The 27,888-nt window shown below is 48.3% G+C and overlaps 1 protein-coding gene across 9 annotated transcripts in view; it reads right to left on the minus strand.

The window, feature by feature from the left end:
• The window catches only part of TBC1D16 (TBC1 domain family member 16), a 98,896-nt gene that overhangs the window by 9,659 nt on the left and 61,349 nt on the right, over positions 1–27,888 (minus strand). For 4 of the 9 annotated variants that reach the window (XM_055241494.2, XM_063617325.1, XM_055241498.2 and 1 more), the window contains exons 4-10: positions 7,432–7,593; positions 6,223–6,370; positions 5,176–5,343; positions 4,485–4,633; positions 3,640–3,774; positions 2,387–2,573; positions 56–223 (exon numbers count right to left, since the gene is read on the minus strand). In XM_055241494.2, coding sequence (XP_055097469.1) covers positions 56–223; positions 2,387–2,573; positions 3,640–3,774; positions 4,485–4,633; positions 5,176–5,343; positions 6,223–6,370; positions 7,432–7,593 — 1,117 coding nt within the window. The remainder of the gene's footprint in view (positions 1–55; positions 224–2,386; positions 2,574–3,639; positions 3,775–4,484; positions 4,634–5,175; positions 5,344–6,222; positions 6,371–7,431; positions 7,594–27,888) is intronic. The other 5 variants (XM_063617326.1, XM_063617328.1, XM_055241496.2 and 2 more) reach the window with 3 other exon arrangements.

Genomic DNA, 27,888 nt, shown 5'->3' on the forward strand with positions numbered 1-27,888 from the left:
TGCTGCATGTGCCTGCCCCCCAACGCTTTATTCCGCCGCTGGAATCGGCTCACACCTGCCTCTGACAGTTCCTCCCAGATTTGACTGTTCCGGAGGCTGTGGTGTGGTCCAGGGTGAGGCAGAGTGTTGTGCCCGGGCGTGGCAGGACACTGGCAACTGCTCCATGGCCAGGAAGGCTCCCCACCCTCAGTGGACACTTGGGGGCTGTTTCCCACGTCCACTCCTGGTGAGGTGAGTGGATCATCCAGGGAGCACCCCCACCCCTCTTCGGCTATGCTCACCCAGATCTATCATCTTCCAGAGCTGATTTAGGGCAGGAAGGGGACGTGTCTGAGCCCCAGGATGCTCAATTCCTGCCATTAAGGTCACCTCCCAGTGACGTGGGACAAGATTGGGGCTATTTCTGGCAGCACTCGGGCCCAGGCTGCTGACTTCATCAATGCCGCTGAAAAATCAATCTCCAGCAGTCAATGAGTCACCCAGCCATGCGCTGCCATGAGCCGTCAGGGGCGAATGGCGTTGGACACTGTAAGTGCCTCCCCAAGCAATGTGGACACCCGACGTCACACCCACCCGTTGATGCAGAGTGAGCAGGCTCGGCTGGGTTCAACTCCCCCGGCCCAGGTGGAGTTAGATTACAACTGGGGGTATCCTGGGGCAGGGCTCGGGGCCACATGCCCCCTTCCCACACAGGTGGCCCATTGTTCCCACGGGAGACTGTGCTGAAGCTGTGCGGCCAGCCCTCCGCCCTGTGGCCTACAGCCGGGTCAAGCCCACTCATGTGGATGACCCCCTTGCAGACGCTCCACTCCTGCCCCCTGTTCAGGTGCCTGCACCTCCCTGCTTGGGCTCCTTTGCCTTCAAATCCTCTGTTGGCTTCCGCTCTCCCAGCCTGTCATCAGCGACCCCCTAACAGTCAGTCTATAGCAGCAATCCCCAACCTTTTTGGCACTAGGGACCCGTTTCCTGGAAGACAATTTTTCCACGGACAAGGTAGTGCGAATGGTTTCAGGTTGAAAGTGTTCCCCCTCACATCTTCAGGCATTAGATTCTCATAAGCAGCGCACAACCTAGATCCCTCACATGCTCAGTTCACAATAGGGTTCTCGCGTTCGAGCTTCTGTGAGAATCTAATGCGGCCGCTGATCTGATGGGAGGTGGAGCTCAGGTGGGAATGCTCGCTGGCCCGTCCACCGCTCACCTCCTGCTGTGCAGCCAGTTCCTAACAGGCCACGGACCAGTACCAGTCCTGGGCCTGGGAGTGGGGATCCCATTCTATGAGATACACTCTGTGGCCTGGGGCTGGGGAACCCCCTTCTACGAGACACACTCTGTGTCCTGGGGTGGGGACCCCCATTCTGAGACACGCTCTGTGGCCTGGGGGTGGGGACCCCCATTCTATGAGACGAGACACACTCTGTGGCCCTGGCCTTCAAGGCCCTCCATCAGCTCCACCCTCACTACTTGTGAGGGGTCTGGTCCAGGAAGACCAGGTCACTCAGTCCCACCACTGGGACTGCTCCGCTCAGCCCAGCCTTAGCGACACTCAGGGCCAGACCCCACACACCCTGGAAATGTCCCCGGTGCAGGAGCCCTCTTGTCCTTATCACGGACACCTCCCACAGTGCTCCCCGACACCCAGCGTCCTCTGCTCACAATGCCAGCTTCCTGGCCCAGCCGGGAGGGTGAATGTCTGGTGACTGCACCTAGCAGGTACTTGGTAGACATGGGTGATGCGTGCTGAGAACAGTGAGCAGGTGCCCTGGCTCGGCCCTGGCTCGGTCACACACGCTGGCCCTCCGGCGCTGCCTTACCCAGCTGGGCTCAGCCCCACCACCGACATTCAGTGCTTCCTGGTCTACATAGGGCTGGTCCTTTTGAGGAGGCCTTGATGGGAGAGGTGTCAGCTGGGCACCCCAGGGAAGGAGTGGGGTGTGAGGACTGCCCAGGAGACCTCAGGGGGTTTCAGGAGGCCCTCCTCTTCCTGTCTGCACTCAGAAGCCCTGGCTGTGTTGACTCTTGCAGGGAGCTTAGACACACCTGAGGACCCATGTTCTAAGGCTCAGAGGGGGCTGGGTGTGATGGTGCCTCCTCTTCCTTGCCAGCTAGGGAGCTTGGGCCAGGCTGTCATGTGCAGGGGTGGGAGGCCACCAGAGCAGCCCACACAACACGGCCTCTGGACCTGCAGGGAGTCAGAGGGCCATCCCCGGAGGCCGAGATGGGCTAAGCCGCCCATATCCCACGGGCAAGTCCTATCCTGGCGTTTCCACTGCCCACTGACCTACAGCAGCCAAGCCACGCATCACCACGGCAACCTGGGCTACAAGGGGAGAGGCAACAGGGGCCCTCACATGCCCTTGGACGCACCCATCCTCCTGAGCCTCACCAGTTGTTTCTCCATGTCCTCGTCCCGAGGGGAGCTGACGAAGATCGTGTTCTGCATCAAACCCACAAAGCACCAGAAGGTGTCTGATTCATCCAGGACCTCGGCCAAGATGGGCGCCACCAGGTCCGACATCCCCTGGGAATAGCCGACGGCAGGGTTGTACACGGCGTAGTTCAGCAGGATCCTCCTGGGAGGCGGTGGAGACAGCAGTGGGTGGGGCTGACCCTCACCGCGGCACACGGCCCAGCCTGCAGAACCCTGGGCCGTGGACCCTGCCTTCCCTCGCTTGCCTTCACCTCAATGGAAGGCAGCTGTGCCATCATCCCGGTGGGGGGAGCCCAAGCTTAGGTTCCAGACACACAGACCCTTGCTTTGCAAAAGGTAATGGCCTGGCCGGGTGTGGTGGCTCATGCCTATAAAAAATCCCAGCTCTTTGGGAGGCTGAGGTGGGCAGATCACCTGAGGTCAGAAGTTCGACACTAGCCTGGCCAACATGGTGAAATCCTGTCTCTACTAAAAATACAAAACTTAGCCGGGCATGGTGGGGTGCACGCCTGTAATCTCAGCTACTTGGGAGGCTGAGACCGGAGAATCACTTGAACCCGGGAAGCAGAGGTTGCAGTGAGCCGAGATCACGCCAGTGCACTCCAGTCTGGATGACAGAGCGAGACTCCGTCTCAAAAAAAAAAAAAAAAAAAAAAGTAATGGCCTGCTATTAGCTGCTGTCTAGGCCCAGAACCTTGAGAGCAGGGGTTAAGGGGGAACACGGCTCTGATTTTCTGAAGGTTGGACTGCCTGTGACAAGTGGTGGGCTGGCAGGGACATTTCTGTGGGCTGCTAATTCTGTGCAATTATTTGCTAGGCTGTAGCAGAATGTCACAGATGCCAGCCTCTGGCTCTGTGTGGCTGTATGACTGCAGGACCACCCACAGGGAGATGGAGGGGATGCATGGGGAAGCTGGTCCATGGTTGGTGTGAGGCAAGCAAGGACAGGCTTGTTAATGCCCAGGGGATAGAGGGGCTCTGTGGGCCCCACTGGCAGGGACCTGGGTGGCTTCCCTGGGATGCCATAGCTCTGAGATGCCAACTGAAGTAGCTCATGGGTAGCGCATCCTTCACTTCTGGGGCTTTGATGTATGAACCTGGAAGAGGGCCCCTGCGGAAAGCTGCTGGGGGCTCATCCACTTCCCAGAGCGGTCAGGTGAGGCTTGCAGACTTGCAGGTGGGAAAGGAGCTGGCTGGGGAGGGAGTACCTCATGCTCTCCACATTGGGATTGTCTTCCCCTCGGAAGAACTGGTTGTTCCGATCGGTCCGGACCACGTCTTTGTCCACAGTGAACTGCACATTGCGCCAGAACGCTCTGTGCTCCTCGGGAGTCATGGAGAGCCTGTGTGGAGCCGAGCACCCAGCCGGGGTCAGCGGGTGGCACCCAGAGGCATCGTGTGGTGCACACACTCCAAGAAGCCACTCTTCCTCCCAACCCCCATTCCCTGGATGGGAGCTGGGCGGCTGCTGCCGGCTGCAGACCCTCCCCGGATGCGGCGGATGGGTGGCGTGTATCCAAGGCTCTCCTTGGTATTAACTCAGCCTCACAGGCTCCAGAGTCCCAGAGAGGAGAGCAAGTCGCAGCCCAGTGGGTAATGAGGTCTTGGCCCTGGCCCAGCGTTCTGGAGGGGAGCTGAGCACAGCCCAGGGGCTTCACCCAGTCCCAGCCTCCTGGAGAGAGAGCTGAGCCCAGTCCCGGGTTAGCAGAGCCCAAGTGGGACACAGTCTCCGGATGCCTTCACCCCTCCAGGCCCTGCTCCCAGCCGCAGCCTTCAGCTGTGGGACGTCAGCGCCTAGTTAAGTCTGTTGAACGAGAATTCTAAAACCTTGACATGTGAGCTAACGAGTCCCACAGTTCCGAGGCCCGAGTGCTTGGTTTAATGACTGCACTTATCCCACCCTATCACTCACGTTCCTGGGAGACCCATTTTTGAAAGAAACTATGGGTCACGAAACATATTATCAATGCTGAATTGCACCTCAAATTGCCTTTTCAAATGACATTTTCCTCCGCGGCTCGGCGGGGTGGGCCGCGCTGGCCCCGGCGGTTACCTTTTCTGCTGGATCTCAGAGTACTCCTTTCGCTTCTGCAGCCGCAGCGCCTCCCGCTCCTCCGACGTGGACTCGTGGCTGTAATAGCGCAGCAGGAAGGGCCAGACCTCCCCGCGGATTGACACATCAATACCGCCAAAGAAAATGGCCTGGAGGAAGCGGCAAAAGTTGGGGAGGGGATAAAATAGGGCAGCTCAAAGAACCCCCAAATCCCCAGAGATGTGTGTTTTGGTGGTTTTGGTGCGCCCTGATTCAGATCTCTGCAATTTGCACATATTTACAAGGGGAAAGCAGTGGCCTTCAATTCCCATACAGGACACAAACCCGGCTCATTTCAATGTCAATGCCCCCCCTGGGGTGGCGCTCAGATTAACGTGTCGTTCTCACGTCATGGCCTAATCCCTGGTTTTGGAAATGCTGCATTTCACTGCAAACCCTTCTATGCAGGCTGACACGGTATCCCCCCAAACCCTCGAGGGAGGTTTTTTTTTTTTTTTTTTTTTCAACGCAGCAGCTTTGATTGCTTTATCGGTGTGTTCACAGAGAACCTCACACAAGAAAACGGGGCCCTCACAAGGAGGTGGCCCGTGGGTGCGGGCGGGCGGCCAGGCCCTGGCCCTCCTTCCCTCTCGCTCGTTCCCGGTTCCCGGCTGGCTCTCCGCGGGGCCAGCTGGGCGGGCCCGGACCTCACCTTCCGTAGCTTGTACTCCTCCTCCACCTGGCCCAGCTCATTCAGGTGGTTGAGCCAGGCAGAGACGCCGAGCCTCTTGTACATGCTCTCCTCGGGGTGCGTCTCGGAGGACGGCAGCTTGGGGCGGCGGATGGAGAACTGCATGCATGTCTTATCGGGGGCGACCTGCTGGACGGGAGGAAAACTGGGCAAAGGTCAGGATCTCAGCCGCGCGGCTTCAGAGGCCAGCGGTGCTTTTCCCAGGATTAAAAGCCTCTCTCTCTTCTGAAAGGAGGGCAAGGGCCGTCCCCTGCATACAAACCCCTAAATGGCGAGTGTAATTAGGCTCAATTAAAATGAAAATACCTTCATCTTAAAATCGGTTTCCCTCTGCGGCTCTCTCCTCCCCAGCCCACTGTGCCGCCGCCCCCCAACCCCCCGCCCCCCCAACACACACACACTCTCTCCAACCCCAGCCGCAAAAACGGAATTAATGCCTCGTTCGGCCTAACTTCCCTCTGCCGGGAGGGCCTGCAATGAATTACATGTGATTGGCCACATACAAAGGGATCGCTGTTCTGCGAGCAGGGAGCCAGCCTGTCAGATTGTCTCCGCGAGCAGTCACGAATCCAGGGCAAAACTGCAGCTGACATTTAATTCAAAAATCAAAGGTTGTTCAATGTAGGGGGAAAAAAAGCCATGCTACTGTAATAAGGGAAGCCAGCAGGAGGCTCTGTGGGAAGGAAGGGAATTTTAAAGTCAGCCCCATTTCTAATAAGCACATACAGTATCTAAAACAGATAATTAAAGAGCTCTTATTACATTTGTACGTAGATTGAGCAAAATATGGCAGGAAGTCTTGTCAAAACATGATTTTTCAAGTGCAGGGCACTGACTTTACGGAAAGCCCTGGGCAAAGCTTTCAAACCCAAAGTTGCTGCTCTGGCGGCCGAAAGCTACCGTGGGTCACACCCCGTACCCCAGACACAGGACCCAGGAGGGTGATGGGGCCCGCGGAGGGTGGGGAGTGTCCACCGCGGGGCGTTCTGGGGCAGTCTGCTGGGCTACCTGGTCTTTGAGCTGCATCTCGGTGCAGTATTTCCACTGCTGGAACACGTCGGACAGCTTGTCCAGGCCGCCGTGGTGGAAGTGGAAAACCTTGTACTGGCTCTCACGGCTGGCGACGACCAGCTGGCCGCTGGTGCAGGCCTCGTCGCTGAAGGGCCATTGGAAGGGGGAGAGGGAAACCCGATGAATATGTAAACACGGGGGTTTTATTTCCAAGTATAATCAGAGGCCACTGTCGCCAACCTCAGAAGCAGGAAACAGTGAGTCCCAGTGGAGTTGGCTGCTGGCGGGAGGGGACAGAACTACACCGAACAAAAACCATTACCCCCTTTGCCGAAGATGGCAAAACTTGCTCCTTCCTGGGGGGCCCTGGAGCTCCTCTCTGGAGACCTGCCAGAGTGGCCTTCTCCCCACCACCACCTGCCCGGCTACATGGTCCCTGCAGTCCGGGAGACCTGGGTCCCCATGCTGAGTGCCCTGGAATCCAGTTTTGAGCCCCAGTGGGCCATGTGCTAAGAGAACCTCCTGGGAACGGACCTCCTTGGTTGTGTGTGGGTGGAACTCTGGGAGAACCCTCCAGGGAAAGTCACTAAACATCCGTCAGTGCTGTCAGCCCAACCCCGGCTGCCCTTAGATGAAAGGCTGGAATGTGGCTCTGGGTCTGGGAACCCCCCGAGCTTCTGGACACGCCGGCTTCTTCTAAGCCCGGGCCTCTCATTGGTGCTGTCTGCGGCTGGGCTGCCCTGACTATAAGGAGGAGGATCTGATGTGGGGAATGACTGCAGGAAACTAGGCATTGCCCACCCATCAGGAAAGGAAGGGAGCCTCCATCCGGAAAGCCGCGGCCCGTCCCGCACAGGTGGCCGAGCTCCAGAGCACCTCCCGGGGAATCACAGCCGCCTGCAGCTGCTAGTCTCTGCCCTGGTTTGGTTTCTTCTCCCAAGCCAGAGTTGCAAGCATCCGCTGGCTACCATCGCGCCGAAGGTAGGCGAGTGAGTTCGGTAGCTCACCCAGCCTGAGAACTGTCAGGGAGCCGCAGTGCGGAACCAAGGCCCACAAGATCAGTGAGGGAGGAAGGCAGACGCTTGGGAAGACTCCATCCAGGGCCCTGTGTCCCCAAGCCGTGCACGGCACCGGCCGCAAAGCCCAGGCTGCCGGGGAAAGCACACACAGGCCAACTCCCAGGAGGCGCCCACAGATGCTTCCTACCTGAAGAAAAGGCGGAGGGAGCGCATGTGGCCCAGGTCCACGCGGAACACGCCGCAGATCTGCTCCAGGGCACACACCCGCTGCGGCTCGTCCCAGCGTGGGGTCTGCAGGAGGCCGTTGCTGTCCGGGAACCGCAGGCCAGCGTCAGAGCTGGACGGGGGGCTGGTGGAACAGGTCATGTGATGATGGCCACACGTCTCCCTGCCCACACCACCCAGAGGGGGACGGGGGTCATGGGGGAAGCCACTTAAACCTATGCACCAAGCTTAAACACACATACAGGCACAGCTGAATATGCCCTGTAAACACCTGTGAATAAATGAATGTATGAACCCCACTGCACAGTTCTACTTCCACTTGGATGGGAAAGCATTTTCATGATCAAATTCCATTCCACTTCAATAGAGGCTGTAAGTCATCATCGTCCTGACAGCCAAGGTCACACTGACTGGGGTTCCTCACTGTGTGACCTTGGCCAAGCCACCAAGCCTCTCTCAGCCTTCGTTTCCCCATGGATAAAGAAGGGAGGAGAATAACAAGGCTGGGGCATGGGGCCGGGCTTTACTAAAAGTAGCTGTTTTATGATGATTTTAGATAGCATGGGGCTTCTGCGTGGTTTAAACCAGCTCACTGTATTCCTGAAAAGTACTGGTTCAGTTTATGCTTTTGGTTAGGAAACATTTGGGTTCTCAGTACTATTAATAACATCATGAGCATTTATTAAAACACTGACTATGGGCCTGGCCCTGAGCTAATGCTTCTCAGGTGCTTTTATTGCAGTTAATCTTCACAAAAATCCTCTGAAATGAATAGTGGTATTATCCCACTGTAAAGAAGAGGCAACTGAGGCCCAGAGAGGTTAAGAAATTTGCCCAAGGTCACACAGCTGGCAAGTGGTAGAGCTGAGATTAGAAACCAAGCTTTGTGGCCCATGTTCTCACCAGCATATTGTGCAGCTGTCTGCAGTTCAGCAGTACAACCCCACTTATTCTGTTATTTTTTATGAGTTTGTTACATTCCAAATTGCAAAATATTTTATTATACGGATTCAGCCACCTCACAGGTTAAATCCTGTGCCTTGAGATTTTTTCTTTTTTTCTTTTTTCTTTTTCTTTTTTTTTTTTTTTTTGAGACAGAGTCTTGCTCTGTCACCCAGGCTGGAATGCAGTGTGCGATCTCGGCTCACGGCCACTTCTGCCTTCCGGATCCAAGTGATTTTCCTGCCTCAGCCTCCTGAGTAGCTGAGATTACAGGCGTCCGCCACCATGATCAGCTAATTATACATATTTAGTAGAGACGGGGTTTCACCATGTTGACCAGGCTAGTCTTGACCTCCTGACCTCAGGTGATCCACCCGCCTTAGCCTCCAAAAGTGTTGGGATTACAGGCGTGAGCCATTGCGCCTGACACTCTCTTGAGATTTAACAGTAATGTCTAGCAAATGTCTGCTAAAATAAAACCAGAGTAAAGTCAAGACTCGGTTCTGGACCCCAATTGCAGCGTCCCACAGAGACTCAGCTGCATTCACCGCACCTGCCTTCCTGTTCGAGCTCAGAACATAAAGCGTTGGAGGCAATCAATCCAGAGGCACTTCCTCCTCCAAGAAGCACCAGCTCTAAGTAAATAAAGCTCCTTTGGAGGGTTCCAGCACAATCCCTCCCCACCGGGAACTTCACACTGAGAAACCTGACTGGCCTTTCTAGAACCCTCTACCGTGTCAGGCACAGCCCTGGGCCTGGTGAGTGGCAGGCGGCCTTTCTTCCCCACCTGCCTAAGGAAGTCAGCCGAAAAGGTCCTCCCACTGCTGGGGCCCCTGGGCTCTCAAGGAAACTGAGTCAGGTAAAACTAGATCAGAGATGGGCATGTGGGTCCATCACCTGAACTGCCGTGGCTGCGCCGCGGACAGGCCCAGAAGGCTGAGGGCTCCTGACATCTTCCCACGTGGACCCTGCAGGAGCTGCGCTTCGGAATCGTTGCTCACAACACAGGGCAGGTCTCGAGTCTGAGGCCCCGCCGCACCCATGGGTGCCCCCTTTCGTCATCTGCTCATTGAACCGCGGGGCTGCTGTGGCTGCGAGAGCTGCTGCCCTGCGTGCTGCCCGCCGGCCCGTCCCACCGAGTGAGGCCATCAGAAGGTGGTATCCTTTCCGGCCTCCTCCCACAGCCTTCTTACCACACCCAACAGCAGAATCCTCCGAACCTGCTTGTCCCTCCCAGCACACTGTGTCCCATTCATCCTACAAGGCAGGCCGAGGTTTCCAGAAACCAGACGGAACACAGAGACTCACTTTGGCAGTCACGGGTGGAGGGCCCCCTCCCTGCTGCTGTGGCCACAGAAGACTGGTCCCCTGGAGGGCCGGAGCTGATTTCAAACCAGGCAAGAGTCCAGGACACTGGGGCCACCGCACACCTCCCCCAGCAACGTGCCTCCAGGCAGGAGTTGGCTTAAACCTCTCGCAACCCCTTAGGGGCAAATTATTTGCATTAATTAATTGATTGATTCATTAATTCAAGATACTGTGCTTGGGACCTACAGCTGGGGTTCCATAGGCTCAAACTAGAGTGAAGGTGATGGAGACCTCAGTTCGCTTTAATTGGGGTACGTCTGGCAGATACCCCAGATCCTATGTGGTCATGGAGGACGAGGTCTGGTGCCCCTCGAGGCCGGCTGCTGTGGGGTGGGGGTTGCATCGTGTCTCTTCATCTTCAGCTCCCAGCCCTAGCTTGGTGCAGAACACACAGACATTTAATACTCATGCCTGAAGTGAAAATGTAAAGTGTCTGGGAATTTTGAAGTCACAGAAAAAAATGTTTAAAGAAAAAATAAACTACAGGGAAAACAAAATATGTACAGTGTTTTATTTTTGCTTATCTTTCTACGCACGTAAAGCAATTTGGTTTTAAGAATATTCATATATGCTGCAAATAATTTAGCTTGTTCATAAAATTATGTGATGCATTAAAACTAAAAGGATAGGTTTTGCAGGCAGTAAGTCCCAAGATGCTATTACGTTAGAAAGATCTCATACGGAAAACTAGAAGATGCGAAACTTTAAGAAATGCAGCAGTTCTTCATTTCTATCATTTTCTGAAGATCACCAAAATGTAAAAGCAGTGATGAAAAAAAGTCAGCAGTATCACTGGAGAACACAAACACTGGATTCTCCCTCCACCACAGTAAACTATGCCACGTCAGATACAGAAATAGAGATTTAAAATGGCCTCAAATTCTTCACAGCTCATCTTCTCAAGGATAGCACCTGTCTCTCCACCCCTGGATCTAGGTGGGCCTTTTTTGACCAATAGAATGTGGCAAACATGGTGTTAGACGAGTTCTGGGGCCTGGGCAGCTCCTCACTCTCCCTCTTGGCACAGCGCAGGCGAGACAGACAGACGAGAGCTCATGAGAGAGACACGCAACTGGCAGTCAGCACCAGAGCTCCGACACCTGTCAATGGAGGCCATTCCAGACCCTCCGCCCACCCAAGCTTCCTGGTGGCTGCAGCGACCTGAGTGAAATCCAGGGAGCCCAGCAGAACAGCCTGTCCCAGCCCAGCCCAAACCAAAGGCCTGTGAGCAAAGAAGCGGTTTTTTGTTTGTTTGTTTTTTAAAGACAAGCTCTCCCTCTATCCCCCTGGCTGAAGTGCGGTGGTGCAAACGCAACTCACTGCAGCCTCAGCCTCCTGGGCTCAAGCGATCCTCTAGCCTCAGCCTCCCAAGTAGCTGGGACTACAGGCACTCACCACCACACTCGGCTAATTTTTGTATTTTTTACAGAGATGGGGTTTTGTTTTGCCATGTTGCCCAGGCTGGTCTCAAACTCCTGAGCTCAAGCGATCCGTCTGCCTTGGCCTCCCAAAGTGCTGGGACTACACGCCGGGCCCGGTGGTTGCTTAAGTTGCTGAGTTTGAGGGCGGTTTGTTTCACAGCAATAGATCATTGACACACACAGGACAAGCCAGCTCTCAAACAAAGCTTGAGGGGGAGAAAGAAACCTTCAAACATATTGAGCTGTGGTTCTCAAGGTTACCAGGGCCAGATTTTAGCATTATTTAAAATACCTAAAGTGCTCACTTTCCTCTTGCCTTTCTTCATCCTGAGCCTTTTGAGTTTGCTGAAAAAAAGTCGATGGGAACCCAGCTGTAGGTCCCAAGCACAGTGTCCTGAATTAATGAATCAATCAATTAATTAATGCAAATAATTTGCCCCAAGGGGTTGTGAGAGGGTTTAAGCCAACTTCTGCCTGGAGGCACGTTGCTGGGGGAGGTGTGCGGTGGCCCCTGGGTCCAGGACTCTTGCCTAGGTAGAAATTGGCGCTGGCCCTCCAGGGGACCAGTCTTCTGCGGCCACAGCAGCAGGGAGGGGGCCTTCCACCCGTGACTGCCAAAGGAGTCTCTGTGTTCTGTCTGGAAACCTTGCCCTGCCCTGTAGGGTGGGCGGGACATAGTATGCTGGGAGGGACGTGTAGGTATTGGAGGAGTGGGCAGGGTGTGCTCGGTGTGCTGGGTTGGGAGAGGAGGCTGTGATGGGAGAGGAGGCTGGCAAGAATGACCACCTTTTGGTGGTCCCCCATAATTGCCAAAACCTGGAAGCCACCAAGATGTCCTTTGGTAGTGAATGGATAAATAAGTTTAAATAACTGTGGTACAGCCAGACAAGGGAATATATTACTCATCATTTAAAAGAAATGAGCTGTGGAGCTGTGGAACAACACGGAGGGAACTTCAGTGCGTCTTACGAAGGGGTTTACTAAGTGAAGGGACCCACTGTGACAAGGCTGCACCCTGTGGGATTCCAATTCTAGGACACTCTGGAAAAGGCAAAGGCAAAACCATGGAGACAGCGATAAGACCAGTGGTTGCCAGGAGCTGGCGGGGAGGTAGGAAGGTGAAGCACAGAGAACTTTTAGGGCAGTGACACACCAGCATGACACCAGAGTGGTCACGGTGACATGTGTCATTATACATTTGTCCAGACCCATAGGATGTACAAGACCGAGTGTGAATGCCGACAAACTATGGACTCTGGGTGACAATGACGTGTGGGCTTGTGAGTTGTAACACGTGTCCCACTCTGGTGGGGGAGGCTGTGCGTGTGGTGGGGGAGGGGGTGGATGAGAATTCTCTGTACCCTTCACTAAGTTTTGCTGTGAACCTAAAACAGCTCCAAAAAATAAAATCTGTTAAAAAAAAAAACAACCAACAAAACAAATGAATAGCCAAAGAAACTGGGACATATATATGCTAAAGATTAATATCTTTAATATGTAAAAAAGTATGTAAATTAAAAAGAAAAATATAAATGCCCAACAGAAAACTGGCAAAAGGAAAATAAAAAATTTAGTAGAGAATAAATACAAATAATGAATAAAACTTCCAGGCCCAGGGTAGTGAAATAAATGGAAATAGAAACAGGATAATATGGTGGGGGGATGGTTTATGAAATTGGCATCAATTAACAAATTATAAAATCTAGTGTGGTAAAGGATTTGGGGAAACAGAAATTCTCATTCAGCTCAGGGGGATAAAGAATATAAACTGACCAAATTTTTTTTTTTTTTTTTTTTTTTTTGAGATGGAGTTTTTTGTTCTTGTTGCCCAGGCTGATGTGCAATGGCAAGATTTCGGCTCACTGTAACCTCCGCCTCCCGGGTTCAAGCGATTCTCCTGCCTCAGCCTCCCGAGTAGCTAGGATTACAGGCGCCCGCCACCATGCCTGGCTAATTTTTGTATTTTTAGTAGAGATGGGGTTTCGCCATGTTGGCCAGGCTCATCTGGAACTCCTGACCTCATGATCTGCCTGCCTCAGCCTCCCAAAGTGCTGAGATCACAGGCGTGAGACACCGCGCCCGGCCCTGACCAAGTATTTCTGAATGGCAATTTGGAAACAAGATGCCAAAGGCTTAAAAATGTTTATACATTTTGACTTTTCACTTTCATTTCTAGGAATGAATCCTAAGGAAATAGCCAGAGGTGCCCACAATAAAGGGATATACGCATAGATGTAGAAAAGCATTCGACAAAAATCCAATGCTCATTTATGACAAACCTGTCTACAAACTAGGAATGGAAGAGAAGCTCCTCAAACTCATAAAGGCACCCACAGATATTCCACCGTTAGCGTCATACTTAATGGTAAAAGATGGAATTGTTTTCCCCCAAGAGCAGGAACAAGATAAGAATGCCTCTGCTCCCACCACTTCTCGTCCATGTTCTCACAGATGCCCTGGCTGCTGCATCAGGCAAGAAAAGGAAATAAAAGGCATAAAGACTGGAAAAGAAGGAATAAAACTGCCCCTATTTTCAGTTGATACAACTGTTCATCTGAAAAACCTCATGGAATTTATAAAACAATCTTTAGAACCAATAACTGAATTTCATAAAACTGCAGGATAAAAGGTTAATAGAGAAAAATTAATTGTATTCTTAAACAGTAGCAATGCACAATTGGAACGTGAAATAAATAAAACATTAAATTTTAGTAGCAAAAAAATCCCCACATAAAATACTTCGAATAAGCCTGACAAAAGACACTCAAGAACGTCATACTGAAAAACACAAAAATTGCTAAGTCAAATAGGATCTTAAGAAATGGAGAGATGCACCATGTCCATGGAATAAAACCGTCAACATGGTTAAGATGACAATCTTGCCAAACTGATCTATAGATTCAACACAAGCCCAATCAAAATTCCAACAGGAATTTTTAGTAAAAATTGATAAGCTGACCCTAAAATTTTGAGCTAGTATAACCAGAGCGACTGTAAAAAAGAAGAACAAAGTTGGAGGATGCATCTGATTTTGAGACCTACATAGCTATCATCAAGAAAGTTTGGTATTGGTGAAAAGATAACTATGGTGAAATAGGCAAATAATCAATGTAACATACTAGAGTCCAAAAACATCAATTGATTATTTACAGAAGTGCAAAGACAATTCAGTGGAGAAAGGATGGCTTTTCTTTTTTTTTTTTTTTTTTTTTTTTTGAGACGGAGTCTCGCTCCGTTGCCCAGGCTGGAGTGCAGTGGCGCAATCTCAGCTCACTGCAAGCTCCGCCTCCCGGGTTCACACCATTCTCCTGCCTCAGCCTCTCCGAGTAGCTGGGACTACAGGCACCCACCACCACGCCCGGCTAATTTTTTGTATTTTTAGTAGAGACGGGGTTTCACCGTGGTCTCGATCTCCTGACCTCGTGATCTGCCCACCTCGGCCTCCCAAAGTGCTGGGATTACAAGCTTGAGCCACCGCACCCGGCCTGAAAGGATGGCTTTTCAACAAACGATACTGGATCAACAGGATATCTGCATGAAAAAAATTAACATCAACTCTTTTCTCCCATCACTCCCCCAAATTAACTCAAAACGGTTCAAGGACCTAGATGTGAAACCTAAACTAGGAAACTTCCAGAAGAATCCGTAAGAGAAAACCTGTGTAACCTTAGAATAGGCCCAGGTTTCTTAGATAGAACACAAAAACTACAAACTGTAAAAGAAATAATAAATTGGAAAATTAAATACTTTTTTTCTCATCAAAATACTCCATTAAAGGAAACAAAAATGCAAGTCACAGAATGGGAGAAAATATTCACAAAACAGATAGTCAACAAAAAACTTGTGTCCAGAGTATGTATAAGAAACTGTTAAAATGAAATACTATTATTACACAAAGGTTTCTTAGACCAGACACCAACATATGACCGTAAGTGAAAAAAAAAAATTAATCTTCATTAAAATGAAAACCTTCTACTCTTTAAGAGATATTGTTAAGAAAATAAAAAGATAAGCCACAGACTGGGAAAAAGATACTTGCCAAATGTTTATATGATAAAGGGCTTATCATATAAATCAATAATATGCTTTAAATCATCATTCTATACAGAATATAGAAAAGGTCCTCAAAACTTAGTAATAAGAAAACAACACAATCCAAAAATGGGCAAAAGATTTGAAAAGACATTTCACCAAAGAGGATATTCAGATGGCCAAGAAGCATATGAAAAGGTGCTCTACATCATTCATTATTAGAGAAATGCAAATAGAAAGAAACCTCAATGCAATCTAAAGGAACATGATGTGATCCACTACGCATCTACTGGAATAACTAAAAAACAAATGAATGAGGCCACGAGCAAGGCGGTTCAAGCTTGTAATCCCAGCATTTTGGGAGGCTGAGGCGGGTGGGTCACCTGAGCTCAGGAGTTCAAGACTAGCCTGGGCAACATGGCGAAATCCTGTTTCTGCTAAAAATACAAAAAATTAGTAGGCATGGTGGTATACCCCTGTAATCCCAGCTACTCCGGAGGCTGAGGCAGGAGAATCGCTTGAACCCTGGAGGCGAGGTTGCAGTGAGCCAACATCATGCCACTGCACTTCAGCCCGAGCGACAGAGTGAGACTCTGTCTCAAAAAAACCCAAAAAACAAACAAAACAAAACAAAGGAATGAAACTGACACTGTGAGTGCTGGCCAGGAGGTGAGCAACGGAACTCTCCTATGATGTGACAGGAAGTCAAATGATAGAACCACTCTAGAAAACTGTTTGGCAGTGTCTTATAAAGTCAAACACACCCCTACCATATGACTCAGCAATGCCCCCCAGGTGTTTACCCAAAATACATGGAAAATGTTCACACGAAATCTGTGTGTGAATGTTTATAGCAGTTTTATTCATCATTGCAAAAAACAAGAAACAACGCAAACGTCTTTCAGCTGGTGAATGGCTAAACAAACAATGGTACATCTGAACAAGGGAATACATACAACTCAGCAATAAAAAGGAACAAACTGCTGATATGCATGACGATATGGAGGCATCTCAGATGTATTATGTTAAGTGAAAGAAGCCAGACACAAAAGGCTACATGAGAAGATACTCAGCATCCTTTGTAGTCAGGAAAATGCAAATTAAAACCACAATGAGATACTCCTACTTACCTATTAGAATGGCTACAGTGGACAAGACTGATCATAGCAAGTGTTGCTGAGGACATGGAGGAACTGGAACTCTCACGGACTGCTGATGGGAATGCAACATGGTGCAACCACTTTAGGAAAACAGTTTAGCAATTTCTTAAAAATTAAATACACATGTGTTTCCAGTTATTCCATTCCCAAGTATTTACCAAGAGAAATAAAAATATATGTCCACATGCAAAGACTTGCACATAAATGTTTGTAACAGCTTTATCTAAAATAGCTAAGAACTGGCTGGGTGCACTGGCTTACGCCTGTAATCCCAGCACTTTGGGATGCCAAGGCTGGTGGATCACCTGAGGTCAGGAGTTTGAGACCAGTGTGAACAACATGGTGAAATGCTGTATCTACCAAAAATACAAAAAATTAGCTGGACGTGGTGGTGGGCGCCTATAATCCCAGCTACTTGGGAGGCTCAAGCAGGAGAATTGCTGGAACCCTGGAGGCAGAGGTTGCAGTGAGCCAAGATCACAAGATTGTGCTCCAGCCTGGGCAAAAAGAGCAAAACTCCATCTCAAAAAAATAAAAATAAAAATAATAAAATAGCTAAGAACTGAAAACAACCCAGGGTTTATCAACAGCCAATGCGGTAATGAATCGTGGTCTGTACATACCATGGCATACTACTCAGCAGTAACACACAGCAACATGGATGCATGACGAAATTATTACACTAATTGAAAGAAGCAGGACAAAAAATGAGCACGTACTGTGTGATTCTATTTACGTAAAATTCTAGAAAAGGCAAACAAATCTAGAGTGATGCAAAGCAGATGTAACTTTCTTCTTTTCAATTATTTTATTGTGTTAAAATATACCCATCATCAAATTTACCATCTCAACCTATTTTTTTTTTTTTGAGACAGAGTCATCTTACTCTGTTGGACAGGCTAGAGTGCAGTGGCAAGATCTCAGCTCACTGCAACCTCCACCTCCTGGGCTCAAGCAATTCTCCTGCCTCAGCCTCCCAAGTAGCTGGGATTATAGGTGTGTGCCACCACGCCTGGCTAATTCTTGTATTTTTAGTAGAGATGGGGTTTCACCATGTTGGCCAGGCTGATCACCTGACCTCAGGTGATCTGCCTCCCTCGGCCTCCCAAAGTGCTGGGATTACAGGCATGACCCACCACACCCGGCCCCATCTCAACCATTTTTAAATGTACAGTTCAGTGATATTAAATATATTTCTAATATTGTGCAATGATCATCACCTTCCATTTCCAGAACTCTTTTCATCTTGTAAAATTAAAGCTCTATACCTATTAAACAATAGCTTCCAGGCCGGGCACAGTGGCTCACGCCTGTAATCCCAGCACTTTGGGAGGCTGAGGTGGGCAGATCACTTGAGGTCAGGAGTTTGTGACCAGCCTGATCAATATGATGAAACCCCATCTCTACTAAAAATACAGAAATTAGCCAGGTGTGGTAGCATGAGCCTGTAATCCCAGCTACATGGTAGGCTGAGACAAGAGAATCGCTTGAACTTGGGAGGCAGAGGTTGCAGTGAGCCGAGATCATACCACTGCACTCCAGCCTGGGCAGCAAGAGCAAAACTCCATCTCAAAAAAAAAAATATAAAAATTAGCCAGGCGTGGTGGCCGGCGCCTGTAATCCTAGCTACTTGGGGGAGACTGAGGCAGGAGAAGTGCTTGAACCCAGGAGTTGGAGGTTGCTGTGAGCCGAGATCATGCCACTGCACTTCAGCCTGGGTGACAGAGTGGGACTCCATCTCAAAAAAAAAAAAAAAGAAAAAAAAAAAGCCCGATAACTTCCCATTCCCCACTCATACTCCAAGCAACATCAACCGTCTGTCTCAATGAATCTGACTACCCTTAGCACCTAATCTCAGTGAAATTATACAGTATTGTATTTTTGTGACTGGCTTATGTCACTTAGCGTAATGTCCTCCAGGTTCATCCATACCATAGCGTGGGTCAGAATTTCCTTCCCTTTTATGGCTGAATAATATTCCATTGTACGGATGGACCGCGTTTTGTTTCTTTCCATCCACCAATTGATGGGTTGCTCTATGTTCTTATGTGAATAAGGCTGTGAAGCTATGGTGTTCAGATATCTCTGTGTCCCTGCTTTCAATTATTTTGGGTATATACCCAGAAATGGAATTGCTGGATGATATGGTCATTCTATTTTTAATTTTTTGAGGAACTGCCATACTGTTTTCCACAGCAGCTGTACCACCTTACATTCCCACCAGCAATGCATAGGGATTTCAATCTCTCCACATCCTCACCGACACTTGTTACTTTTTATTTTTTGATAGCAGCCATCCTTATGGGTGGGAGGTTGTATTTCATTGGAGTTTTGATTTTGCATTTCCCCGATGATTAATGACATTGAGTACCTTCATGTGCTTATCGGGCATTCGTGTATCTTCTTTGGAGATACGTCTTTTCAAATCCTTTGACCATTTTTTTAATTGGGTTGTTTGGGGTTTGTTTTTGTTTGTTTGGTTGTTTTTTGTGTGTGTTTGTTTGTTTGTTTTGGAGACAGAGTCTTGCTCTGTCATCCAGGCTGGAGTACAGTGGCATGATCTCGGCTCACAGCAACCTCTGCTTTCTGGGTTCAAGCTATTCTCCTGCCTCAGCCTCCCAAGTAGCTGGGATTACAGACATGCACAACCATGCCCAGCTAATTTTTGTATTTTTGGTAGAGACGGGGTTTCACCATGTTGGCCAGGCTGATCTTGAACTCCTGACTTCAGGTGATTTCGCCTGCCTCGGCCTCCCAAAGTGCTGGGATTACAGGCATGAGCCACCATGTCCGGCCAGTTGTTTTTTTTTTGTTGTTGTTGAGTTTTAGGAGTTCTCTATAAATCGTGGACAATTATTCCTTATTAAACATATATGATCTGCAAATATTTTCCCGCATTCTGTGAGTGATCTTTATACTCTGCTGATAGTATATTTTGATGCGCACATTTTTAAATTTTTCATGAGGTCCAGTTTTTTTTTTATTGCCTGTGCTATTGGTGTCATATCCAAGAAATCATTGCCAAATTGCAGATAAGACATGGGGGGACACGAAGAAACTTCTGGGGGTGATGGATCTGTTCATTATCTTGATTGTGATGACGGCTCCGTGAGTGTATATTATGCCCAAACTGATCAAATTGTGCACTTGAAACACGTGCAGTTGATTGTACAATTATACTTCAATAAGCTTGTAAAAAAAACCACCAACATTCAACTCTCAGTACCATTGCTAAATTTTCAACCATAGGAGAATATTTGAATATATTGTGGCACATTCATATGATACACCATTAAGCAATTATAAAATATTTAATAAAACTATGTGATGACCAGAGAAATCCTCACACTGTTATGCTGAATGAGGAAAGTAGGTTGCAAAACTATATAAAAATATGCTATCAATACTGTTTTATATATTATATTGACAGGTATTTTATACCTATGCAAATGTAGAAGTAGAAAAGAATACTAAAACTATAATAATGATATCTAGATGGCATGTCTATAATATACTTTCATTGCATTAGTTTTCTAAAAGGCATAATGAATCATTTTGATAATCAGAAATAATAAGCTAATTTTCTGTACTAATTTTCTTTTTGAGGCAGAGTCTTGCTCTGTCACCCAGGCTGGAGTGCAGTGGTGTGATCTCGGTGGCTCACTGCAGCCTCTGACTCCCAGGTTCAAGCGATTCTCCTACCTCAGCCTCCCAGGTAGCTGGGATTACAGACATGTGCCACCATGCCCGGCGAATTTTTTGTATTTTTAGTAGAGACGAGGTTTCACCATGTTGGCCAGGCTGGTCTTTGAACTCCTGACCTCAAATGATCCACCTGCCTCGGCCTCCCAAAGTGCTGGGACTACAGGTGTGAGCCACCGCACCTGGCCTGTACTAATTTTCAAAAAAAGAATCCTGTGTTTCTTTTAATATTATAAAACAAAGAAATAATAATTTAGAAAAGAAAAAGGTGAGGCAAAATAACCAATTATCATCATGACTACCATTTATTGGAGCTTCCTGTGTGCCAGGAGCTCTCCTAATTGCTTTGAAGACTTCCTTCTATAAACCTTGTGGGTGAGACAGCACTAACTGCATTTTATAGCTAAGGAGACCAAGGCCAGGAACCATGTCCTCAGGTTTCAGAGTGGCCCACAGCAGGGCAGGATGGACAGCTAGGCATGGCCAATGGGAAGCTCACGTTCCTCACTCTTTCGGCATATGCCTTCCGGAGACAGTGGTCACAACAACTGGGAAAGAAGACAACACTCCAAAAACAACATCTGTGAAAGAATGCCCCTGAAACTGTGTCCACTTCTCCCCTTCACCCCTGCTCCTGGCTCAGAAACTATCAACAGTCAGCTTTGTCTGCCAGTCAAGCTCCCATCCATAGCCGGGCACTGAGCCCCTACCACACGTTGGCCTGGTCGCCTCTTTCCTCGCTTTCCCTTGTGTGAGTTTCCTAGGGCTGCTGCAGGAAACACCACAGCTGCATGGCTTAAAGCGACACGAATGTGCTCTCTCACACTTCTGAACACCAGAAGCCTGAAGCCAAGGTGCCAGCAGGCCACACTCCCTCTGAAAGTCTAGGAGACTCCTCCCTTGAGTCTCCCCAGCTTCGGGCAGTTCCTGGCAATCTGTGGCCTTCCGTGGCTTGCAGCTGTATCACTCCAGTCTCTGCTCCATCATCACGTGGCCTTCCTCCCTCTGTATATGGGTCTACTGTGTCTCTGTTTTCTCTTCTTAGAAGGACACCATTCACTGGATTAGAGACCACCCTAATCCAGAATGCCTCATCTTACCTATTTCCAAGTAAGATTGCAATCTGAGGTTCCAGGTGGACATGAATTTGAGGGAACACTCTTCAATCCAGTATACCCCTTACCATGCCCCCACTAGATCACAGGCAACCGTGACAGCTCACTTCCTTTCCATACCCCGGGACCTCCTCTCTCCAGGATTTGCTTACGTGGGTCCCTCTCTCTGGTGGGCCTGCTCTGCCTCTCTCTCTCTTCTGATTCTTCCCACTCTCCAAGGCCCCGCTCAAACACTACTTCCTACAGGTTGCCTCCCTTCAATCCCCAGGGAAGCCACTAAGCAAAGTGTCTGAAACATATAGCAGGTCCAACATATGCTAATTTCCCTTTATCCCTTGGAAAATCCTTAGAAACTTTTCAGTCTTTTTTCTAATGTATTTTGCTTTTGACTTTCTGTAAAAGTCATTTGTTGATACAAAAACCAGACGAAGACATTACAAGAAAATAAAACTTTAGATCCATTTGAATAGACCCAAAAATCTTCAACGAAATACTAGCAAGCTGAACCCAACAACATGTAAGAAGAGTTGTACACCATGACCAAGTGGGGTTTATCTCAGGAATGCATGACTGGTTCAACATATGAAAATAGATGGATGTAAGACACTAGATTAGTAAAAGAAAAGACGGGAAACACAAGATCATCTCAACAGATGCAGAAAAACATTTGACAAATCCAACAGCATTTCAAAATAAAAACATTCACTAAACTAAAAATGGAAAGGAACTTCCTCAATCTAATAAATGTTATCTATGAAAAACCAACAACTATAAAAAAAAAACCCACAAATTTAAGTGTGAAAGACTGACAGCTTTCCCCCATATAACTGGGACAAGACAAAGATATTCACTGTCACCACTTCTAGTCAACATTGTGCTGGAAGGTCTACCTGTGAAATTATACAAGATAAAGAAATAAAAGGCAAAAAGATTGTAAAAATAAAATCTTTAAAAGAAATAAAATTTTAAAAAGGAAAAGGAAGAAGATTGGAAAAAAAGGAGTAAAACTATCTCTATTAACAGATGACACGATCTAGCATATAGAATATCATTAGGAATCTACACACATACACACACAGAAAACCCACTAAGACCAATAAATGAAGTCAGTACGGTTGCATTATATAAGATCAATGTCTAAAAATTAATTGTATTTTCTATACACTGGCAATGAACAACACAAAAATAAAATAAAACAATTCTTTTCACAATACACATACACAAGTACAAGACTTGTGCACTTAAGACTATAAAAATTGAAACAAATCAAAGACCTAAATAATCGGAAAGGCATCCCAAGTTCATGGATTGGAAGACTTAATATTGTTATGATGGCAATACTCTCCAAATTGATACACAGATTCAACACAATTCCTATCAAAATCCCAGCTACCTTTTTTGCAGATATTGACAAGTTGATCCTAAAATTCATATGGAAATACAGAGGATCCAGAATAGCCAAAACAACGTTGAAAAATTAGGATTCACACTTCCTAATTTCAAACCTCAACTACAAAGCTACGGTAATCAATATGGTGTGATACTGGCATAAGGATAGACATATTGATCAATGGAATAGAATTGAGCGTCCAGAAATAAACCCAACATTTATGGTCAATTGTTTCCAACAAGCTTGGTAAAACAATTCAATTGATAAAAGAATAATCTTTAAAAATTTTTTTTGAGACAGGGTCTCACTCTGTCACTCAGGCTACAATGCAGTGGCGAGATCTCGGCTCCCTGCAACCTCCGCCTCCTGAGATCAAGGGATTCTCATGCCTCAGCCACTCGAGTAGCTGGGATTACAGGCGTGCGCCACCACACCCGGTTAATTTTTGTATTTTTTGGTAGAGACAGGGTTTCACCATGTTGGCCAGGCTGGTCTCAAACTCCTGAGCTCAAGTGATCTGCCTGCTTCGGCCTCCCAAAGGGATTATAGGCGTGCTGGGATTAGAGGCACGAGCCACTGCACCCAACCAGGTGAAAGAATAGTCTTTTCAGCAAATGGCACAGAGACAACTGGATAGCCACATACAAAGAATGAAGTCAGACCATAACCTCACACTGTCTACAACAATTAACTTAAAATGGATCAAAGACTTAAGTGTAAGAGCTAGAACTATAAATCTCTTAGAAGAAAACATGGATACTTTGATATGACACCAAAAAGACAATCAACCAAAGAAAAAAATAGATAAATCTGATTCCATAAAAATTTAAAACTCAAAGAACACTATCAAGAGAGTGAAAATACAGCTGGGCACAGTGGCTCACGCCTGTAATCCCAGCACTTTGGGAGGCCGAGGCAGGCAGATCACAAGGTCAGGAGATCGAGACCATCCTGGCTAACACGGTGAAACCCCGTCTCTACTAAAAATACAAAAAATTAGCCGGGCATGGCGGCGGGCGCCTGTGGTCCCAGCTACTCGGGAGGCTGAGGCAGAAGAATGGCGGGAACCTAGGAGGCGGAGCTTGCAGTGAGCTGAGATCATGCCACTGCACTCCCGCCTGGGCGACAGAGCAAGGCTCCATCTCAAAAAAAAAAAGAGAGTGAAAATACAACTCACAGAATGGGAGGGAAATAGTTGCAAATCATATATCTGACAAGGGACTAGTACCCAAGTATTTTTTAAAAACACTTAAGATGTAAGAATAAAAAGACAAATGACTCAATTTAAAAATGGGCAAATAATTTAAATAGACATATCTCCAATGAAGATATAAATGGCCAATAAGCACATGAAAAATTCTCCACATCATTATTCCCTGGAGAAATGCAAATCAAGGCCGAGCGTGGTGGCTCACGCCTGTAATCCCAGTACTTTGGGAGGCCAAGGTGGGCAGCTCACCTGAGGTCAGGAGTTCGAGACCAGCCTGGCCAACGTGGTGAAACCCCATCTCTCTAAAAATACAAAAATTAACCGGGTGTGGTGGTGCACACCTATAATCCCAGCTACTCGGGCGGCTGAGGCAGGAGAATCGCTTGAACCTAGGAAGCGGAGGTTGCAGTGAGCCAAGACTGCACCACTGCACTCCTGCCTGGGCAACAGAGTGAGACTCCATCTCAAAACAAACAAACAAAAAGAAATACAAGTTAAAAACAACGTTGAGGTACCACTCCACGCCCACTGGGATGGCTATAATAAAAAAATGGGAAATAATAAGTATTAGTGAGCAGGTCTTAGAGAAATTGGAACCCTCATTCCATGCTGATGGGAATATAAAATGGAGCAGCCAATTGTGGAGAACAGTTTGGTAAGTCCTCAAAAATTAAACACAGTGTTAACATTTGACCAAGCAATCCCACTCATAGGTAGATATCCTAGATAATAGAAAATAGGGCCGGGCACGGTGGCTCACGTCTGTAATCCCAGCACTTTGGGAGGCCGAGGCACGTGGATCACTTGAGGTCGGAGTTCGAGACCAGCCTGCCCAACATGGTGAAACCCCGTCTCTACTAAAAATACAAAAATTAGCCAGGTGTGGTGGCGCATGCCTGTAATCCCAGCTACTTGGGAGGCTGAGGCAGGAGAATCGCTTGAACCCAGGAGGCGGAGGTTGCAGTGAGCCGAGATCACGCCATTGCACTCCAGCCTGGGCAACAGAGCGAGACTCCATCTCAAAAAAAAGAAAAGAAAAGAGATTTGTATATAAAAACATGTACACACATGTTCATGGTAGCATTATTCATAATATCCAAAAAGAGAAAAATGCCCATCAACTGATGACCAGATAAGCAAATCGTGGCATCCATACAATGGAATACTGTTCAGCTATAAATAGGAATGAAGTACCGGCCTGTTACCACATGGATGAATCCCGAAAACACGATGCTAAGCAAAAGAAGCCAGTCACAAAAGGCCACATGTTCTATGATTCCATTTATATGAAATATCCAGAATAGGTAAATCCATAGAGACAGACAGCAGGTTAGTGGCTGCCAGGGCTGAGGAAGGAAGGGCTGGGCTGTGACTGCTAACAAGTATGAGATTTCTTTTTGGGGGGATGAAAATGTTCTGGAATCAGGTTGTGATTACACAGCTTCATGAATGTACTAACTGCCACTGCATTGTTCACTTTAAAAGGGTGACTTTTATGCTGTGTGAATAAAAAGTCACTATGCACCCACTCTCTCTCGTCTGATTTATCTTGTACATCTCCCACCAAAGGGTCTTGTACAAAGCATGGCCTCAGAAAATATTTGTTCTGCAATAAAAAGTTCTGGGTGTCCCCCACCCCCTCAACCTGCGGACAACGAGACAAGGTCCCCACTTGTGCAGAGCTTCATTGTGGTGGGAAGCCAGGCAGCAAACGGTAAATGGGTCATGGGGTGCTCTAAGGGAATGAGCAGAGGGTGGGAGGTGGAGGGGCTGGGCACAGCCACTCTAGAGAGGTGGACCTGGGGGTCCTCAGTGAAGCCTGCAGAAAGGTGAAGAGCTAGCAGACAGCCCAGGGGAAATGCGTGCCTGAAATAAGCTAACCACGTCAGAGAAAGCACCAGTCCTTGTATGAGTCCCAGTGCGAAAACAGCGCCACCCTCTGGAAACGGAGGTTCAGTTTGCTCTTCCATTGTTGAGTTTTACGTTCCTCCCAGTGTGGGAACGGAAGTGATCTCATACTGTAAATAATTTTACATTAATATACACTCCCTGTATTTTTATTTTTTATTTTTTTTGAGATGGAGTCTGTCTCTATTGCCCAGGCTGGAGTGCAGTGGCGCTATCTCGGCTCACTGCAACCTCCACCTCTCAGGTTCAAGGCATTCTTGTGCCTCAGACTCCTGAGTAGCTGGGATTACAGGCATGCACCACCACGCCCGGCTAATTTTTTGTATTTTTAGTAGAGACGGGGTTTCACCATGTCGTCCAGGCTGGTCTCAAACTCCTGGCCTCAAGTGATCCACCCACTTCGGCCTCCCAAAGTGCTGGGATTACAGGTGTGAGGCACCGCGCCAGGCCCACACTCCCAGTATTTTTTAAGTTGCTTAACATTTGCAAGTGGTAAATAAATTCACGTTGTGGTTAAAAATTTTTAAAAGACTGAAGTGTGCAGAATCAGCATCGGAAGCCCTGTCCCCCAAGTCATCCTGGCCAGCAGTTGAGTGACTCTTCTTCCAAAGGTCGTTCTGCAGGTTTACACACACTTGAAGGTATCTTCCCATGTTGCTGGTAGACACCATTTTGGAATAATGGCTCAGGGGTAATTAGAAGAGTCTTTAATGTATTCTTCAACTTGACTCATAAAAGTAGAGTCAATCAATCTTCTCTACAACAGTCAACTTCTCTCAAGGAAGACCTGAGGAAGCTGGTGCCCGACCCATCAGGAGACACGGACCTCATAGGAGGTGAGCTGAGGATGTGGATAATTTTGACACCACTTTGACTGTGAGCTGCTGGGAGGTGTCAGACAGGAGCATCCCACGGAGTAGGGATGGGGGCTCTAGAAGGCTTCCTCTAGGAGTAGGTGGCACGGGGGCTGGCTGTGGGGGTCTTTGTGGGGAAGAAAGAGCCTGAGTGGGTGCAGGGACAAGGAAGGTCCGCGGAGGACAGGTCGGAGTGCTCTGAAAACGGCCCTGGAGTTGATTGTTAAAAAGGGTCGCTCAAAAGAACTGAAAGCAGGGACTCGAACAGGTATGTGTACCCTGTGTTCACAGCAGCATCATGCGTGATGGCCAGAGGCCGAAGCAGCCCAGTGTCCATCAGTGGGTGAATGGAGAAAGAAAATGTTGTCCCTGCATGCAATGGCAGGTTATTTAGCTATAAAAAGGAAGGAAATTCTTTTTTTTTCCACCTCTGAGAGGGAGTCTTGCTTTGTCGCCCAGGCTGGAGTGCAGTGGCTCAATCTTGGCTCACTGCAACCTCCACCTCCTGGGTTCAAGCAATTCTCCTGCCTCAGCCTCCTGAGTAGCTGGGATTACAGGCATGTACTACCACACCTGGCTAACTTTTGTATTTTTAGTAGAGACGGGGTTTCACCATGTTGGGCAGGCTGGTCTCAAACTCCTGACCTCGTGGTCCACCTGCCTTGGCCTCCCAAAAAAAAAGTGCTGGGATTGCAGGTGTGAGCCACCGCGCACTGCTAAAAAGGAAGGAGATTCTGACACAGGCTACAGCGTGAATGACGCTTGACATTACGCTAAGTGAAAGAAGCCAGACACAGAAGGTCAAACCCTGCATGATTCCACTCCTATCAGGTCCCCAGAGCAGTCAAACTCAGAGACAGAAAGTAGAATGGAGGCTGCCAGGGGCTTGGGGGAGAGGAGATGGGGAGTTGTTTAATGGGAACAGAGTTTCGGTTTGGGAAGATGAAAAAGTTCTGCAGGTGGAGAGTGTGGTGACGGCTGCATAAAAATGTGAATATACTTACTGCCACTCAACTGTGCACTTACAAATGGTTAAGGCTGGGTGCAGTGGCTCACACCTGTAATTCTAGCACTTTGGAAGGCCGAGGGGGGTGGATCGCCTGAGCTTAGGAGTTTGAGACCAGCCTCGGCAAAATGGCGAAACCCCATCTCTACTAAAATACAAAAAATTAGCCAGGCATGGTGGTGCCTACCTGCAGTCCCAGCTGCTCAGGAGGCTGAAGCGGGAGAATCACTTGAACCCGGGAGGCAGAGGTTGCAGTGAGCCGAGATAGCCCCACCACATTCCAGCCTGGGCAACAGAGCGAGACTTCGTCT

Source organism: Symphalangus syndactylus, chromosome 14 (assembly GCF_028878055.3).
Source record: "Symphalangus syndactylus isolate Jambi chromosome 14, NHGRI_mSymSyn1-v2.1_pri, whole genome shotgun sequence".
Classification (NCBI taxonomy): Eukaryota; Metazoa; Chordata; class Mammalia; order Primates; family Hylobatidae; genus Symphalangus; species Symphalangus syndactylus.